Source organism: Aedes albopictus, chromosome 2 (assembly GCF_035046485.1).
Source record: "Aedes albopictus strain Foshan chromosome 2, AalbF5, whole genome shotgun sequence".
Classification (NCBI taxonomy): domain Eukaryota; kingdom Metazoa; phylum Arthropoda; class Insecta; order Diptera; family Culicidae; genus Aedes; species Aedes albopictus.
In genome coordinates, this window is record NC_085137.1 from 100,719,293 (window position 1) to 100,736,843 (window position 17,551).

Below are 17,551 nucleotides of genomic sequence, written 5' to 3' on the forward strand. Positions count from 1 at the left end.
GGAGTATGTGCACAGGACGAAAGACTTCCGGCCCCTGACCTCCAAGAGATTGAGGAGGAGGTTGGCCGGTTGAAAAACAACAAAGCCGCTGGAGCAGATCAACTACCAAGCGAGCTTCTAAAATACGGTGGAGAAACACTGGTGAGAGCACTACACTGGGTCATTACTAAGATTTGGGAGGAGGAAGTATTACCGGAGGAATGGATGGAAGGTATCGTGTGTCCCATCTACAAAAAGGGCGACAAGTTGGATTGCGGGAACTACCGCGCGATCACACTACTGAGCGCTGCCTACAAGATACTCTCTCAAATTTTATGCCGCCGACTATCACCGATTGCAAAAGATTTCGTGGGGCAATATCAGGCTGGATTTATGGGTGAACGCGCTACAACGGACCAGATGTTTGCCATCCGCCAGGTGTTGCAGAAATGCCGCGAATACAACGTGCCCACACATCACTTGTTCATCGATTTCAAATCGGCGTATGATACAATCGATGGAGAACAGCTATGGCAGATTATGCACGAATACGGATTCCCGGATAAACTGATACGATTGATCAAGGCGACGATGGATCGAGTGATGTGCGTAGTTCGAGTATCAGGGACACTCTCGAGTCCCTTCGAATCTCGCAGAGGGTTACGGCAAGGTGATGGTCTTTCGTGCTTGCTGTTCAACATTGCTTTAGAGGGTGTAATAAGGAGAGCGGGGATAAACACGAGTCGCCCCTTTCACGAAGTCCGTTCAGCTGCTTGGTTTCGCCGATGATGTTGATATTATTGCTCGTAAATTTGAGACGATGGCGGAAACGTACATCCGACTAAAGAGTGAAGCCAGGCGAATCGGATTAGTCATCAATGTGTCGAAGACAAAGTACATGATGGCAAAGGGCTCCAGGGAGGAATCACCGCGCCCGCCACCCCGAATTCATATCGACGGTGATGAAATCGAGGCGATTGAAGAATTCGTGTACTTGGGCTCACTGGTGACCGCCGACAACGACACCAGCAGAGAAATTCAGAGGCGCATTGTGGCAGGAAATCGTTCTTACTTTGGACTCCGCAGAACTCTACGATCTAATAAAGTTCGCCGTAACACGAAGTTAACCATCTACAAAACGCTGATTAGACCGGTCGTCCTCTATGGGCACGAAACATGGACCCTACGTGCAGAGGACCAGCGCGCCCTTGGAGTTTTCGAACGGAAGGTGTTCCGTACCATCTACGGCGGAGTGCAGATGGAAGACGGGACTTGGAGAAGGCGAATGAACCACGAGCTGCATCAGCTGCTGAGAGAACCAACCATCGTCCATACCGCGAAAATCGGGAGGCTACGGTGCGCGGGTCACGTCATCAGGATGTCGGATTGCAACCCGACTAAAATGGTTCTCGAGAGTCATCCGACCGGTACAAGAAGACGTGGAGCGCAGCGAGCTAGGTGGGTCGACCAAGTGGAGGACGATCTGCGGACCCTACGCAGAGTGCGGAACTGGAGACAAACAGCCATAGACCGAGTGGAATGGAGGCGGCTACTATGTACAGCAGAGGCCACCCCGGCCTTAGCCAGATTGGTAAGGTAAGGTAAGTAAGGTTTCATGGCTTTTTTCTGAATTTGGAGCTTTAGCGTTTAGTTTCCCGTAGTCCGTAGAAAAGCGGTTACTGGCGTCGGTTCTTCGGGGCGTAGTCGCGCGAGACATCGAACTCTTTGGAACGTCGGGAGAAGAATACGTAACGCGTCGTCGGTTAATGAGGATCGAGAAAGCTCTCCTCGGTGGATTATCAAGTTCGCAAAAAACAAAGTTTGTCCAGATTCCGTACCCGTGAAACGATTAATTCGTGATGTTTCTGAGGATAGGGACGTTTTCGATGGTTGAATTCTCACTTGCTCTTCTTTCATGTAACAATTCCGCTCCAGGAATGGATCGAATTAAGTTCAGCTTGCTTTAAAACCTCCCTGACGTCGCTAAGAGGCGCTTGTTGAACTTGTTCAATCAGTTTCAGACAACAACATCGCTCCGAATGATTGGAGGCAAGTGAGGGTGATAGCTTTCAAAAACCCGGGACACCCGCGTCGGATCATAATTCGTACCGTCCAATCGCGATGTTGTCTTGCCTACGGAAGTTGTTGGAGCAGATGATTCTCTTTCAACTGGACAAATGGGTTGAGTCGAATGGCATGTTGTCAGATACACAATTTGGTTTCCGCAAAGGCAAAGGAACGTACGACTGTCTTTCGTTGCTTGCTTCAGAAATTCAGCTTGCCTTTGCTCAAAAGCAGCAAATGGGCTCAGTGTTTTTGGATATTGAGGGGGCTTTTGATTCAGTGTGTGTGGATTGATTGATTGATTGATTTGTCTTTATTAAAGAGACTTTCAGCCCTTGGCTGGTTCGTCTCTACCTGTGTGTCGATGTTCTTTCCGACGAGCTACACGAAAGTGGCCTTTCACCAATTACACTAGTTTACATCATTTTTGAATTCGGTTAGCTGATGATCATTTTTGGTGTAGAATCATGCCCTGAGTTCGAAAACGCGAAAGAAAAAAATGACAGTAGAGCGGTTTTTTTTTCGATTTTCCATACAAGGATGATGATTTGAAATCGATTTTTGATCTATTTTTAAGCAAAGTCGCTCATCTCAAACATCTCATTCTCCATAATCAATGCTCCGATTGAGCTGATTTTTTTACTGTAACTAGCCTACAAATAAACGTTGAGAAGGAATTTTTAAATTGTTTTTTCTTATTGAAAAAAAAAATTCTTCATATGTTTTTGTAAATGTTGCAAAAATTTAAGGAGATTGTCCCTAAAACTCGCTAATATCTTGAACTTCATCAATCTAACGCAAAACCTGCATTCAGATGATCGAATGGTATTATATTCAGCTTTTAATTTATGGAAAAAAGATTTAAAATTGGTTGAACATAGCGCAAGATATTTGAATTTTAGTAAATTTCATATTTCAAAAAGTTGTAAAACTCGATATTGAGCTAAGACTTTAAAACTGTTCTACTTAAAATTTTTTGAAGGTCGATTTTGAAATCAGCGCTAAATTGTGCTTCAAAAATTTTGATCATTGACAGAAGTTCACGACTTTCATTTTATTTTGTAAACTAGTGTTATGAACAACTTTTTGTATAATTTGCTGTTTGAGAGCAGATGAGTTTTGCTCATGGCGACTTGACAGTTTCACGAATCAGCTACATGGGTCTCCCCCAGGGTTCATGTCCAAGCCCCTTTCTTTACAATTTTTATGTCAGAGACATTGATGATTGTCTCATGGAAAATAGCACGCTCAGACAGCTTGCGGATGACTGTGTTGTTTCTGTGACGGGATCAATAGCAGTCGATCTGCAAGGACCACTACAGAATAATTTGGACAATTCTACTACTTGGGCTCTCAAGCTGGGTATCGAATTCTCTCCGGAGAAAACTGAGATGGTTGTCTTTTCTAAAAAAAAATCAATTAAGTTTCCGCTCGTTATGATGGGTAAGACAATCACTAGGGTGGCCCACACTTATATGAAAAACAAAAAATTCGAAAAATACCAAGTCTTACCTTCTAAATCAGTTGTTTTGGACTCACAGAAGCTACGATCAAAATTTGAGCAAAATCGGTTGAGCCTAAGGGGGCGCTCAAAACGCTTGAAGTTTGCATGGGAAAACTTGGCCAAATGTATGCAGACATTTTAAGTTTTCGAATTTTTCCGCTAGGTGGCGCTGTAAGCGTTCAATAATCAAACCCTTTGGTATTATTGTAGGTGATTATATGCCAAACAACCAAGCAAACAACTTTGTCGAAGACCGCGAAGTGATCCGACGGCTGTGAAAAAAGTTATACCCTAGGCAAAGTGAGGCAAAGTATTGAGATTTTATTATTGATATTATTCCTTTACATGTATTGGAAAAATAACAATAAAGTTTATCCTCACTTTTCCTAGGGTATAACTTTTTTCACAGACGTTGGATCACTTTGCGGTCTTCGACAAAGTTGTTTAGCATATAGTCACCTACAATAATACCAAAGGGTTTGATTATTGAACGCTTACAGCGCCACCTAGCGGAAAAATTCGAAAACTTAAAATTTCTGCATACATTTGACCAAGTTTTCCCATACAAACTTCAAGCGTTTTGAGCGCCCCCTTAGGCTCAACCGATTTTACTCAAATTTTGAACGTAGCTTCTGGGAGTCCAAAACAAATGATTGAGGAGGTAAGACTTGGGATTTTTCGAAATTTTTGTTTTTCATATAAGTGTGGGCCACCTTAACAATCACTCATAGCATGTCTTCAGCCACAGAGAAGGCCCGGATTAGGGATTGCGGAGGCCCCTTGGTAATGGGCATATAATAATTCTTTGCTTTCAAACAGTATTTGAGCAATATGAAACCTAAAGTTGATGTGTAATAACCAAAAAAAAAGTCTGTGTGAGGGCCCGTAAATGATGGAAACCCGGGGCCCGGGCCCACCGCCCCCACCCCCGTACATTCGGCCCTGACTATAACCGATGTAAATTAAACCACAGAGAACAGACATCCAAGTCCAGTTCCAAAACTGTGTAAGGAATTTAACGGCCATTTCAAATCGGCAACACAACTGGCAATAGCGTGGCGCTGTTCTAAACGGAACATGTTGGGCAGCGCATCCTGAAGATTTGATCAGGCTGTACCAAACAACCATTCTGTAGGTTTTAGAATACGGTTGTTTTTGTTTTCAATCCGCGACGAAAACACTCATGCTGAAGCTTCAACGGATTCAATATCGTTGCCTTCGGATCGCGTTAGGTTGCATGAACTCAACTCACACAATAAGTTTATAGGTACTTGCTGGAGTAAAACCTCTGATAGACCACTTTGTGGAGTTGTCGTTCCGGTTCCTCATCCGATGCGAGGTTATGAATCCGTTGGTCATAGAAAACTTCGAAAATCTGCTCGAACAGAATCCTCAAACTCTTTTTATGCGTGTGTACTACCATAGACTAATTTCAAGACCTCGATGTACCAAAGAAAACGATCAAATTTTCGGTGACCAGTCCGGTACCCAATAAATATTCATAACCGTGTATTTTTTTCCGTGTAAATTGCCTTTTGTGTAAATTTTATTTAGCGTGTTACACTGATCTGACAGCTCTGACAGTAAGGGACTAAACATAAATTACGTAAAGTGAGTACCGAGGATTGTTCACAATCTGCGAACTTGACTGCGGAAAAAAATGCGACCATGACGCCGCTGGTACTACTGGTACATGCCGCTGGAGGTAAGCCCATCGCCGGTTAACACCAATCGTGACAAATTTTCAGACTTCGACAGCTCCTCTGTGGATTTTGATCTCTCTATGAAGAATGAGATCACCGGTATACCGGAATCTTTTCGTTCCGTAGGTATTCCACAAATTTTTCAAGTAAGTTCGGGATGCCGGGGCCCGTGGCGTAGTAGCTACACGTTTGCTTCATAAGCACATGGTCATGGGTTCGATCCCGGCCCCGACACTTTCGTCAGTTGCTCTTTCCCCCCTGAGAGCAGCTGACACTGACCCTTTTCTGAGACAATGGTTCAAATGAACCCGGATACTTGGACATCGGCGAACGGCAACTCATAATGGACCCCCAATCGGACACATCAGCTTCCTCGTGCTCATCATTCTACCATGATAGGGTAGAAAGTGAAAGCAGCGCAACGGCAACCAGTTGGATATACAGGTCGGACTCGATTATCCGGGTGACTCCAAAATTATTTCACCCCGGATAATCGAATCACCCGGATAATCGAGCCATGCTTATTTTCTTTTATTTTTGATGTTCTTCAATCAAAAACAGTTCGTTAAACATAGAAGCTATCACACGTGACGTTGTAGGGCCTAAACTCAACGTCTGGTATTATAATAACCATGTTTTTTGAAAATGAAATTTTGGATGAAAAATGTGAAAAAATAAAAACAATTTTCTAATAGGCTAAATCCTATTTACAGATGTTGTATTTGATGTTTATCACGTTTTTTGATATATGGTAATTAAAAAATTTGTAAACTAAGCAAAAACTAACTTTTCCCCGGATAATCGAGCCATTTTTGCCGGATAATCGAGCCCCGGATAATCGGGCCCCCGGTTAATAGAATCCCCGGATAATCGAGTCCTACCTGTAGTAGAATTAGAATAGAATACATTTAGGCGCTGTACAAATTGTAAGTACAGCTTCCAATTGGAATCGCTCACGCAGTGCCCTAGTGGACAAAAGAGCTGCAAATTAGGTTAAGTGATAGAAGAATAAAAAAAAGTAAGTTCGGGCATGTTGGCGGGGACAGACAGTTCTCCGCAGATGGCTCAAAAGCCGATAATGCCGACAGGATTCGGTGTCTACAACGGTGTTCTGTATACGTAGCTGAGCTAGCGGTTATATACAGGGGATAGACAAAATGATCGGGACAGGCAAAATTTTCACTTTTCAAAAAATGTTCAACTAGCTGTATCTTTTAAAAAAGTGCATCAAATATTCTCAAATTTTCACTGTAATTTCATCAACTAAATGTGTATCTGTGGGTTAAATTTGGAAAAGATCGGGCCATTCTTCACGAAGTTATAAAGACTCTTGAAAAAGGTATAATTATCCGATAGTCAACTTTGAGCTGTTATATCTCCGGATTCAATGAACGGAATGCAATGAAATTTTGACCACATATGACTTACATAATGAGCTATAAAAAACCTTTGACTTAACTTGCCCTATACTTCATTTTTACCGACAGTCCAAGTTCTCTGGAGGCTGTTCGGTTAATGAAACTGATGAAGCACTCAGCGTACTTCCTCAATGGAATACGCTAGGTCTTGAGTGCTTTGTCCAAACGCTCATACACCATCACCAATAGCTTGGGTCTCTTCACATTGCTCGATTCCGGGCAGAAAGCGGACTCACTGGCTAAGATGGGCGCTAGCGAAGGCGATATTTACGAGCCTCGAATCGCCTTCGATGTTTTTTTTTGCATTTGCTCGTCAGGAAACCTTGATCAGCTGGCAACACAAATGGAGAGATGATTAGATGGTTGCACTCCATCTTTCCACAGGTGTCCAATAAACCATGGTTCAAAGGGTTGGATTTAGGCGGCAATTTTATTCGTGTTATGTGTCGGCTGATGTCCAACCACTATTTGTTAAAGTTAAACGTACATCTCTTCCGTATTGAGCTCTCAGAAAGGAATTTCTGTGTCTGCGGCGAGGCTTACCAAGATATCGAACATGTCGTGTGGGATGCGATGAGCTTCGTGAGGTCAGATCTGAGCTGCATGAAATTCTCCGGGTCCGAGGAAAACAACAGAAACCCGTTGGAGAAGTGTTGGCAGGTCTTGATTTGGAATACCTAAATGAATCTTATATATCAGTATTTGAAACGTGTTGATGTCAGAGTTTGATGTAGTACGTTCCTTGTTTTCGTTGTCCGACATTTGGTTTTGTTGTCGTTCCTGCCTGTCGCCCCCCTCCCGTTTGTCTTCTTCTTGTCGTTGTCTACCGATAAAGCCCCTTCTTTTTTGTTCCATTCCAGATAAGGACATTTTGTCCCATCAATGTTTGTAGTATAAGTTAGCAAATAATGTAGATTAAGACCCCTCCTAAATCCATCCTTCCCAATTTAATTTTTTATTTTTATTTTAACAGCCGCGAGTACTTCGGCTTCCCAAACTAACATAGCATTAGGGCAGTAAATATTGTAAAAAAGAAACAACAAATGATTTCGGCTCAGTTATGCCCATGAGGCGCCCGAGCCTTCCAAATAAACGAATAAGTAAAAAACGGAAGTTTAGATAAATGCCTTAAAATCACGATTTTATGGTTAATCTTAATCGTCGTTCAATTAATATTTATTGTTATACTGATGCCATGTTGAATACATATTTGGTCAACAAGAGTATTGTTGAATGCTATTAAAATGTCAAATATGCCAAAACTCGACTTTAAAAACCTGTATTGATAATGCAGGGCCCGTACAATGTGTCAATGGTATATGCAATGGATAGCATTACATAAAAAACTAGATTTCGTTCACTCATAACAGAGTAGCACGAATGACGTTTTTTTTTGGAGAATTTATTCTCATCTTACCGAAATAGTTACGCCGTACTATTTTACGCTGACCGTTTCATTTCTAAAATAATAGTCGAGTACCACTCAAGTGAGATGGAGCACGTTTCTAATTTATATCAAAGAATTATAATGATATGCCAAGGAATTGCGTGTTGTCATCACTCACGATCCTGACATATAACGTACCATCGTACAATGATGCACCTAGGAGACTTGATAAATGCTACCGTTGTCGTCATATACCAACACATTTAGCCATAATGATACCATGTCATTGTCCAAGCTAGCGGTAATTTGATTCGATGGCACACCTTTCCCAAAGAGATAATGAACAATATGGATTATGTGCGTGCTTGTGGAGGTTCATGTTGATTCCCATGTTGACCTAGTTTCGTTATGGGCAAAGATACCCCGAATGAATTATTCAGGACATGAACATTCTAACACACGCCAGCATAAAATCCATCCACACAGCAGCCAGCATGAAATCCATCGTTTCAAAATGCAATTATGAATGAAATCGAAATGTTTTTGGGAAACATATGGCCATTTACGTTTTTGGCATAGATTCGAACCATCCAGACCATGACTTACTCATGTACAAATTTAGAAATGAAACAAGTCATACCGAATGCCGGTTACTGAGCCAGGTATTGTGCACGTAAATTAACAGTTCATTACAAACCACTTCAAAGCCAATTAGATTCCCTCTTCTCTGTGTGAACTGTGTGAAAATGGCAAAAATTGACGACAAAATAATTCACATCACATTATTGGGCCCGCGCCAATTTTGGGGAAGACTAAAAGCCGAAAGTGCATCGCTGGCTGCCGCCTCGGATCGACTGAAGCGTGTCAGGAAACCTATGACGGAAGTACGTCATCTACCCAAAAGTGTGGACCAAGCAACCGGATGAGAAATTCTATGACCAAAAGAAAAAATCGCTCGAAAGACGTGGAAGGAATCGATAGCAAAGCAAATAAATCCGGAAAGACCAGGTCGAATTACACCAAAAATACATTCGACAATATTGGCTTTATCTCCAATCGAGCAGTAATCACCGTTGAGGTCGATTTCATGCCAATTGGTACATAATTCATCCATCAAATGAATGGTAGACACTGCTGTTAAATAACTAAACCCTTGTAAACCAACCGATGCCCTTGCATATCCCTATGCATAGACTCCATGGGACAAAAATAGCTACAATAATGGCTAACTAAATATAGCCGGCATAGATTGACGCGGAAACAAACACACCGATCGAACACAGATTGCTTCCGGTTAAGTAGGGTATTGTACCATTTGGGCAAGTGTACCTATTTTGGGCACTTGCCGCTATAACTAAGCCAATTTCAAACCGATTGATTTGAAATCTTGTCCAGAGTTAGGCACGTACAGTATCTAACGCTGTACAAAAATTCAAATCAATCGGTTTGAAATTGACTTAGTTATAGCGACAAGTGCCCAAAATAGGTACACCTGCCCAAATGGTACAATACCCTGTAAATGGCCAACCACGAGTTTACTGTGCATCGACCTTTACTGTTTCCTTTAAATAATTCTTTCTCCTTCTGTCTCTTCTGCTACATAGAAAAGTGAACACAAATCACAAAATTCCCATCTGTTTTTTCGGCTTAATTTACAAGAGAAAATTATTCTAAAAAAATAATAAAATTTACAATTTCAGGAGTGAATTGTACTAGGCGGGAGACATTCTTTCATTTGGCTTGAAATTGACTCATTTGCCCAAATTCATTGCACATTCATTTTCAATCGGTTAGTTATCACTTCACCTACTCCCACACCGGGTCATAGTCATAGGTAGTACGTCGTTTCAACTTTGCTGCGATCAGTGTGATTTAACGTTACACTATGTGCATATAAAACGTTTCCCTGTCAATTCACTTGCTTTTTAGTAGGGGTCGGAGGCTTATTTCTTACTTGGTTCTCATTGGTATTTAGTCATGCCAAACCATGCAGTGAGGCGACACGTTTTAGTCTTTCAATCCAGAAGCATCACACCACGATAACTTTAAGACAATTCAAGACCAACAATTGAAAAGGCCGCAACAACATTTTGTAAACAAACATGTTTCTATCGACTTGAGGCCTTTTGAACTCCACCCACACACCTCACCACCACTAACAGAAAGCGCAAACAACAAGCTTTCTGATAGTGGTGGTGAGATGCGTGGGTGGATCTCAGAAGGCCTCAAGTCGACAGAAACGTGTTTGTTTACGCAATGTTGATGTGGCCTTTTCAATTGTTGGTCTGGAATTGCAATTGTTTGGAGTGTAGGGTAGGGTGGCTCAAACTTACATGTACATTAGGGTGGCCCACACTTATATGAAAAGCAAAAATTTCGAAAAATACCATGTCTTACCTCCTGAATCAGTTGTTTTGGACTCCCAGAATCTACGTTCAAAATTTGAGCAAAATCGGTTGAGCCTAAGGAGGCGCTCAAAACGCTTGAAGTTTGTATGGGAAAACTGGGCCAAATGTATGCAAAAATTTTAAGTTTTCGAATTTTGCCGCTAGGTGGCACTGTAAGCGTTCAATAATCAAACCCTTTGGTATTATTGTAGGTGACTGTATGCCAAACAACTTTGTCGAAGACCGCAAAGTGATCCAACGGCTGTGAAAAAAGTTATACCCTAGGCAAAGTGAGGCAAAGTATTGAGATTTCATTATTGATATTATTCCTTTACGTGTATTGGAAAAACAAAAATTAAGTTTATCCTCACTTTACCTAGGGTATAACTTTTTTCACAGACGTAGGATCACTTTGCGGTCTTCGACAAAGTTGTTTGGCATACAGTCACCTACAATAATACCAAAGGGTTTGATTATTGAACGCTTACAGTGCCACCTAGCGGCAAAATTCGAAAACTTAAAATTTCTGCATACATTTTGCCCAGTTTTCCCATACAAACTTCAAGCGTTTTGAGCGCCCCCTTAGGCTTAATTGATTTTGCTCAAATTTTGAACGTAGCTTCTGGGAGTCCAAAACAACTGATTTAGGAGGTAAGACTTGGTATTTTTCGAAATTTTTGTTTTTCATATAACTGTGGGCCACCTTAATGTACATACTACATTTATTAAAAAAATAAAGCTTGGAAAATTCAAAGTTTTATCCCCTATCCTTAATTTCCCTCAGCTTGGGAGTTGGATCATTTACATCCTCTGCTGCACTGACGTAGCCATTTCCTCCATTGTGTTGGTTCTCAGTGCTACTTCCACCTTTCAACAAACACCTCACATTCGTCCGTCCAGCCGCCCCCTTCTTTATCCCTGCACTCGGCACGCGATACGAAGCCGACACTTCAGCTCCATTTTCTCGCATTCCGCTTCTTTCAAACGATTTTCGAAAGAGGGCGGTCTGCTGCTTACGCGCCTATTTGAAGCGCTTTACGTTCTGCAGGGTTCCATACTGCAGCATTACAGACCGCGATGCGTTAATCTCCTCAAAAATCACTTCTCGTCGGACTCCGTTCCCAGCCCTGTCGTCCTCCTTAGTCACGGTTAGTCGACGACTAAGGAGCTTTATTTTTAAGTCAAAACAGATTTTTTTTTCAAAATAACTATGTAAAATGGTTAATGTGATTATTACCATCACCCACGTGTGCACATTAAAAAAAAAAACACTTCACTGTTTATGGAATTTGACATAAGTCGGTACCCACGTCCACTCCCTCAGGAGGCAAATTTTATTGAAACGCTAATTTGGAGTATTTAGGGTAATTAAAATTGACAAAAAAAATTGAATCACGTACTCAACGACGCTCTTGTCTATTTTGTTTATAGCTACTTTTACTGTTCTCCAGCAGCTCTGAAGTCAGAATGCTGCTTCAAGATTCTATGCGACATCTGGTTGCTATAGTCTCTCTAGGTTGTACCGTTGCTATTGCAGGTACCGTACATTGATGACGGAGAATTTTTGGCACAACTTGACTATTTCCAGGTAACAATTCACAGCGTTCTCTTTATGTTGTCTTTACATTTTCTAAAGAGCATATCAAACTGAGTTTATCTAGGGTAACCAGCTACTCCCGTCACGCCAATTTCTCCAGGGGCTCCTTTTGCATTGCAGATTCCGTCAAAAATTGTATCTGTCGATTCCACTAGAAATTCCAACTGTCGATTTTTCTAGAAATGCCATAAAAGATTCCTTCATGAATTCCTACAGAGGATTCCTTCAACAAGTTTCTTCTGTGGATTCTCTAAGGTGGATTCCTTCAAAAAAAATCAAAGAAGCCTAGAAGGATTTCGTGGAAGAATACCGGAAAGAACTTTTTGAAGAATCTCAGAAGAAAAACTTGATGTGATCCCAGAAACACTTTTGGAGGAATCCCAGGAAGAATTTCTGTGCAACTACAGAAGGAACTCTAAGACAAAATCAGAAGGAATTTAAGAAACAATGTCAGAAAAACATCTTGCAAGAACTTCTGAAGGAATTTGTGAGGGAACATCATAAGCAAACCCTGGAAGAATTTCGACAGGATTTCTTGGTCAAAAAAACTCCAGAAAGAATTTATAACGTGGCATTTGGGTTAGAAGGAACTCCTGAAGTAATCCCGGGGGTCTTTCTTCAAAAAATTTTCATCAAATTCTTAGAGATAACCAAGCGGAATGGTACGAGATAAACTAGAGGAATTCCAGAAAGTCTTAGAGGAACCATAGAAGGAACCCATTGAGGAAATTTCCCAAGTAACCACGCTGCTCGAGCCGTTAAGGCATGCATAAATACGGTGTTATATAGTGCGAGCAGTACTCTGTATGTACAAGTTAATTGAATTAAAGCGGGAAAGGACTCCAACAAAGCCGCATTATAAATGTATTCAGACCCTCTCCCACTTTACCGTATTTATGCATGCATTACAGCCTGAGCAGCGTGGTTACTTGGGTAGTTTCAACGCATATCAAAACGTTTCAGGGGGTTTCGGAAGGGTTTCGGATGGGCTTCCGACACTCATTAGGTTTTAGGGGACTTTCAATGAAGTTTAAGGGGTTTTCTGAGGAATTTAAAGGCGCTTCGGGAGCTTTTGGTGGTATCACGAGGTTGAGGATTGGGTTTGGAAGTAGTTCTCGTGGGGTTTAGGATGCTTTCAATGAGGTTTCAGGGATGTTTTAGATAGATTTCATGCAAGACGTTTCAGGATACTTAAGAGGGTTTGGCAGTGTTTTCCGGAGTTTTGAGAAATATTTCAGAGGGATTTAAAGGCGTTTTAGGGGGATTCAAGGGCTTTCATGGGAGTGTCAAGGGGTTTTCAGGTGAGCATCAAAACATTTCAAGGCGTTTTCGAGGATTTCAGATGGTTTCATGAGAATTCATGGGGGATTTATTGGAAGTGGTTTGCAGCGTTCTCAGTATGCTTTCAAAAAGGTTTCAAGCCCTTTCTGAAGATATTCATGGGGCTTCCAAGGATGTTTAAGAGTTCAGGGTAGCTATTAAGAGAGTTTTAAAGAGCTTTAAAAGGGTATAAAGGCGTTTCAGGGTGTTTTAGATAGTTTCAGGATTTTCTAAGAGGTAGGGGTTGTAAGTGGTTTCCAGAGGTTTGATGATGTTTTATAGAATAATAAGTCAGGGATGCTTCAGAGGGATTTTAAGACGTTTCAAAGCATTTCAAATCATTTCAGGAGATATTGCTTCCAAGAGAGTTTTGAGGGGTCTCAAGAGATTTCAAAACATTTCAGGGGGTTCTAGGAGGCTTTGAATGGTGTTTCATAAGGGTTCCGAGAAAAAATCAAAATGTTTCGGGTGGGTTCAGGGGTTATCGGAAAGGTGTCTAAGGTTTCAATGGGCTTCGTGGGGGGGGGGTTTAGGTTCTTACAAGAGATTATCAGGGAGTTTAGAAGGACATTGGAGCCTATTTGATTTTAAGCCTTATTCAAAATATAGCGTGAGATCTTTAGTTACGATTGTAGATTCAATGTCCTGTACTCACGGGAGTGCTTGGATAACCTCAGACGGTTCTATAAGATCCCGATGCTCTCTCAGCTCTCCAACATAAACTATCCTTAGATGTCCTTTTTAACCTTTCTTTTGCATCTCGTTGGCAGCAGCTCGCTGACGTAGTGTACGGTTTGGGTCAAAAATTACCCTAATGCCAAAGGAGGGTTAAGAATTGTGCAGTTTTCGTGTCAACGATGATTATTTTTGTTTGCAAAATATTTACAATTTTGTACCGTAATCTAGTTGATCAGCGGGGTGAATTCAATCACTATGGGATCCAGACCCTTCAACCACTGAGGACGGTGCCATTCTGTTTCAGTGGAAGAACTTTTAACGTAAATCAATTGTGTGAATTTATTTAAACAATTTTTGAAGATTTTTATGCCAATTCTGTTAAATTTTACATAAAAATATCGACTTTTTTGGATGTGTATTAAAACTCGGTAAAAAGACTGTCGTTCAAAAGAACATAACTTTGAGTTAAAATTGATGTGAACATGGGTTTTTTTTTCATTAAAAACATCATATTTTTGCGAAAGTAAGACATTTTTTAAAGAAATTGCATACCGTTAGGCTTTAATGTGTGCCATTCTGTAACCTACTAAACTATATTTTATTTTAAACATACAAATTACACCAGTTGTAAGAATTTTAAAAACTTATTTAGATTCAGCATCATCAAATATAGTTTGTTCAATAATTTTCCTATTTAAGAACCATCCAATGACATAACAATTGGTTGATCAACTTCACCTCGGATTGAAAGTTTTCAAATTTGGCCTTTTAAACATTTGTTTTTTTTTTTAATGTAGCAGTTTCTTGTAAGAATTTCATTAACGGAACTTGGTACAGGTCCGCTCAGTACATACATGCTTTAAACATATGTGTTTAGAACCATGCATTGCACCTGATATTATTGAACTGGACCCCAGTTTACGGTAATTACAGCGGTTAAATATTGTAGAGCTTATGCATACGTATCTACATCAGTCGTTTACTATGAACAAGAACTACTTAAATTCGATTTAAAATAATATTTTCAGAAATTACTCAATTTTTGAAATATGTTCAACAATTGGTAAACCTTATTTAAAAAAAATGCAATCGTCAACAATCTCTTTGATCGTCAAAGGAATTTCTTGTGAATCACTGAGAAGGTTCTATCTAAATTATCAAAAGCGGGAGTTTTGATTATGATTCAGAAAAGCTTCCTGTGGGTTCATTAGGCTTTTTTATGAAATTTACCGAAATTGCATTTCTCTATTCGTTATGTGAACGTAAACAACCCCTTTGCTCAACGCAGACATCATCATCGTAAATCGAGAAAGATGTTGAAAACCTTTTAGCACCTTTAAGTGTTGTTTAGGTAAACCATTCGAATCGGTTTAATTATGTGAATATGTATGTGATATGATGTTTATATAAAATTTCGCCTAAATTTGAATAACACTAGTTTACAGCATTTTTGAACTCGGTAAGCTGATGATCATTTTTGGTGTAGAATCATGCCCTGAGTTCGAAAACGCGAAGGAAAAAAATTACAGTAGAGCGGAAATTTTTTCGACTTTCCATACAAGGTTGATGATTTGAAATCGATTTTTGTTCTATTTTTAAGCAACGTCGCTCACTTCACACATCTCATTCTCCGTAATCATTGCTACGATTGAGCTGAATTTTTTACTGTAACTCGCCTACATATGATATGTGAAATAAACGTTGAGAAAGAATTTTTAGATTGTTTTTTTCTTATTGAAAAAAATACATTTCTTCATATATTTTTGGAAATTTGGCTAAAATTTAAGAAGATCGTCCTTAAAACTCGCCAATATCTTGAATTTCATCAATCTGACGCAAAACCTGCATTCAGATGATCGAATTGTATTGTATTCAGCTTTTAATTTATGGAAAAAGATTTGAAATTGGTTGAACAAAACGCAAGATATTTGAATTTGAGTATATTCTATATTTTTAAAAGTTGTAAAACTCGATATTGAGCTAAAACTCAAAAAGTGCTCTACTTAAAAAATTTGGAAGCACGGTTTCGAAATCAGTACTAAATTGTGCTTCAAAAATTTTGGTCGTTGACAGAAGTTCACGACTTTCGTTTTATTTTGTAAACTAGTGTAATGTGTCTCTTTGTTTTTGAACCTATTTCATTCGGCAAACTCCTCTGAAATCAATAGTTATAAACTAAAAAAAATCATGAACAATGTCACATTTCTTCTTTTATAAGAACTTCCCTATTTTAATCATGTTACCATCACTACCGTGAATCGCATATCAGTCCCATCTTTGCTGGATTTCCTATGCAAATGGGACAAATATGCGGTTCACGGCAGATCAGGTAGAAGAAAACAAATAACAATAAAATATATACTCACTTCTCCTCCTCGCGGCAGTCGGTTATCCATGTTTGTATCAAATTCGTTAGGCATTTTGCACTATTCAATACACCATAACAAAACCTGCCTCTTTCAAATTATTATTAGGCTACAAAGGCCGACCATGCACTCTGAACACTCGTTGCTTCAAACACCTACACCAAACTGCTGGTATGTAATGCGGTACATACGTCGAACCGTTAAAACCTGGCAATGATAAGCAATAGCACTGTGGGAACCTTTTCTCCACTATGTATCTACTTTCTTGTGGCGAATTACTGGAGAAGTAGAGGCAGCACTATTTTAAAACGCGTGTCTTCTTGATGATGTACAATCCTGTCACTGATGTGCAATAAATTTCATCACGGATCTCCCCAGCTGCATGGAAGGATGGCGCTGACTCACATGTTTATTCAGCCGACGCGACGACGTTGTTCTACGAACCGGAATACTAATAGGCAATACGGCGATTATGTTCACTATCACCAGAACGCAGTACAATCCCCAATCACTATTATATATTTCTTTTGTATAAACGACACCCGATCAGAGCCAATCGAATTGCTAACGGTCGATATAGTTAACAACATGTACCCCCAATTATTGTTGAAAACTTTGCGTTCACCAGATTGTATTGAACATTGAACACACGTTTGCCTGCGCCTATCCCATTTGCCGCCAATCCTAATCACTATTTTTCGGTTACTGACACTCCCGGCCCGAAGCGGCGAAACACTACCCCAACCAAAAGTTGCACTACATACGTTAGACTATAGTCAACTATAGTCAAGACTATACACAACACAAAGGAAATTATCCACCGACCGACCGACCGACAGCTGATCAGTACAGGTACATATACTGAAAACTACTGTAGGGGAGAATGATACGGAACGCACTAACCTTTCTGAAATTGCTAGTTGATACACCACGATGTGTGACATTCCCTGTACTCACGTGAACGTGACATGTACCGTAATATTACTAACGCACTTCTAAACTAGATAATCCATCCATAATAGACCCTATTAAACTGGTGCTTTCGTTATCACCCCCAAAACGACACCATAATCTTTGTGAAATAAATATACATAACAGACTCCACGACATTTCAATGGTTGGCAAATCCGACCAGGCAAAAAAAAACT

At 40.3% G+C, this 17,551-nt stretch overlaps 1 protein-coding gene across 1 annotated transcript in view; it reads right to left on the bottom strand.

Moving 5' to 3' along the window:
• LOC115253700 (phosphatidylcholine:ceramide cholinephosphotransferase 1) overlaps positions 1-16,713 on the bottom strand; it is an 84,947-nt gene extending 68,234 nt beyond the window's left edge. The window contains exon 1 of the mRNA XM_029852743.2: positions 16,404-16,713. Coding sequence (XP_029708603.1) covers positions 16,404-16,457 — 54 coding nt within the window. The 5' untranslated portion in view covers positions 16,458-16,713. The remainder of the gene's footprint in view (positions 1-16,403) is intronic.
• Positions 16,714-17,551: the final 838 nt, after the last annotated feature.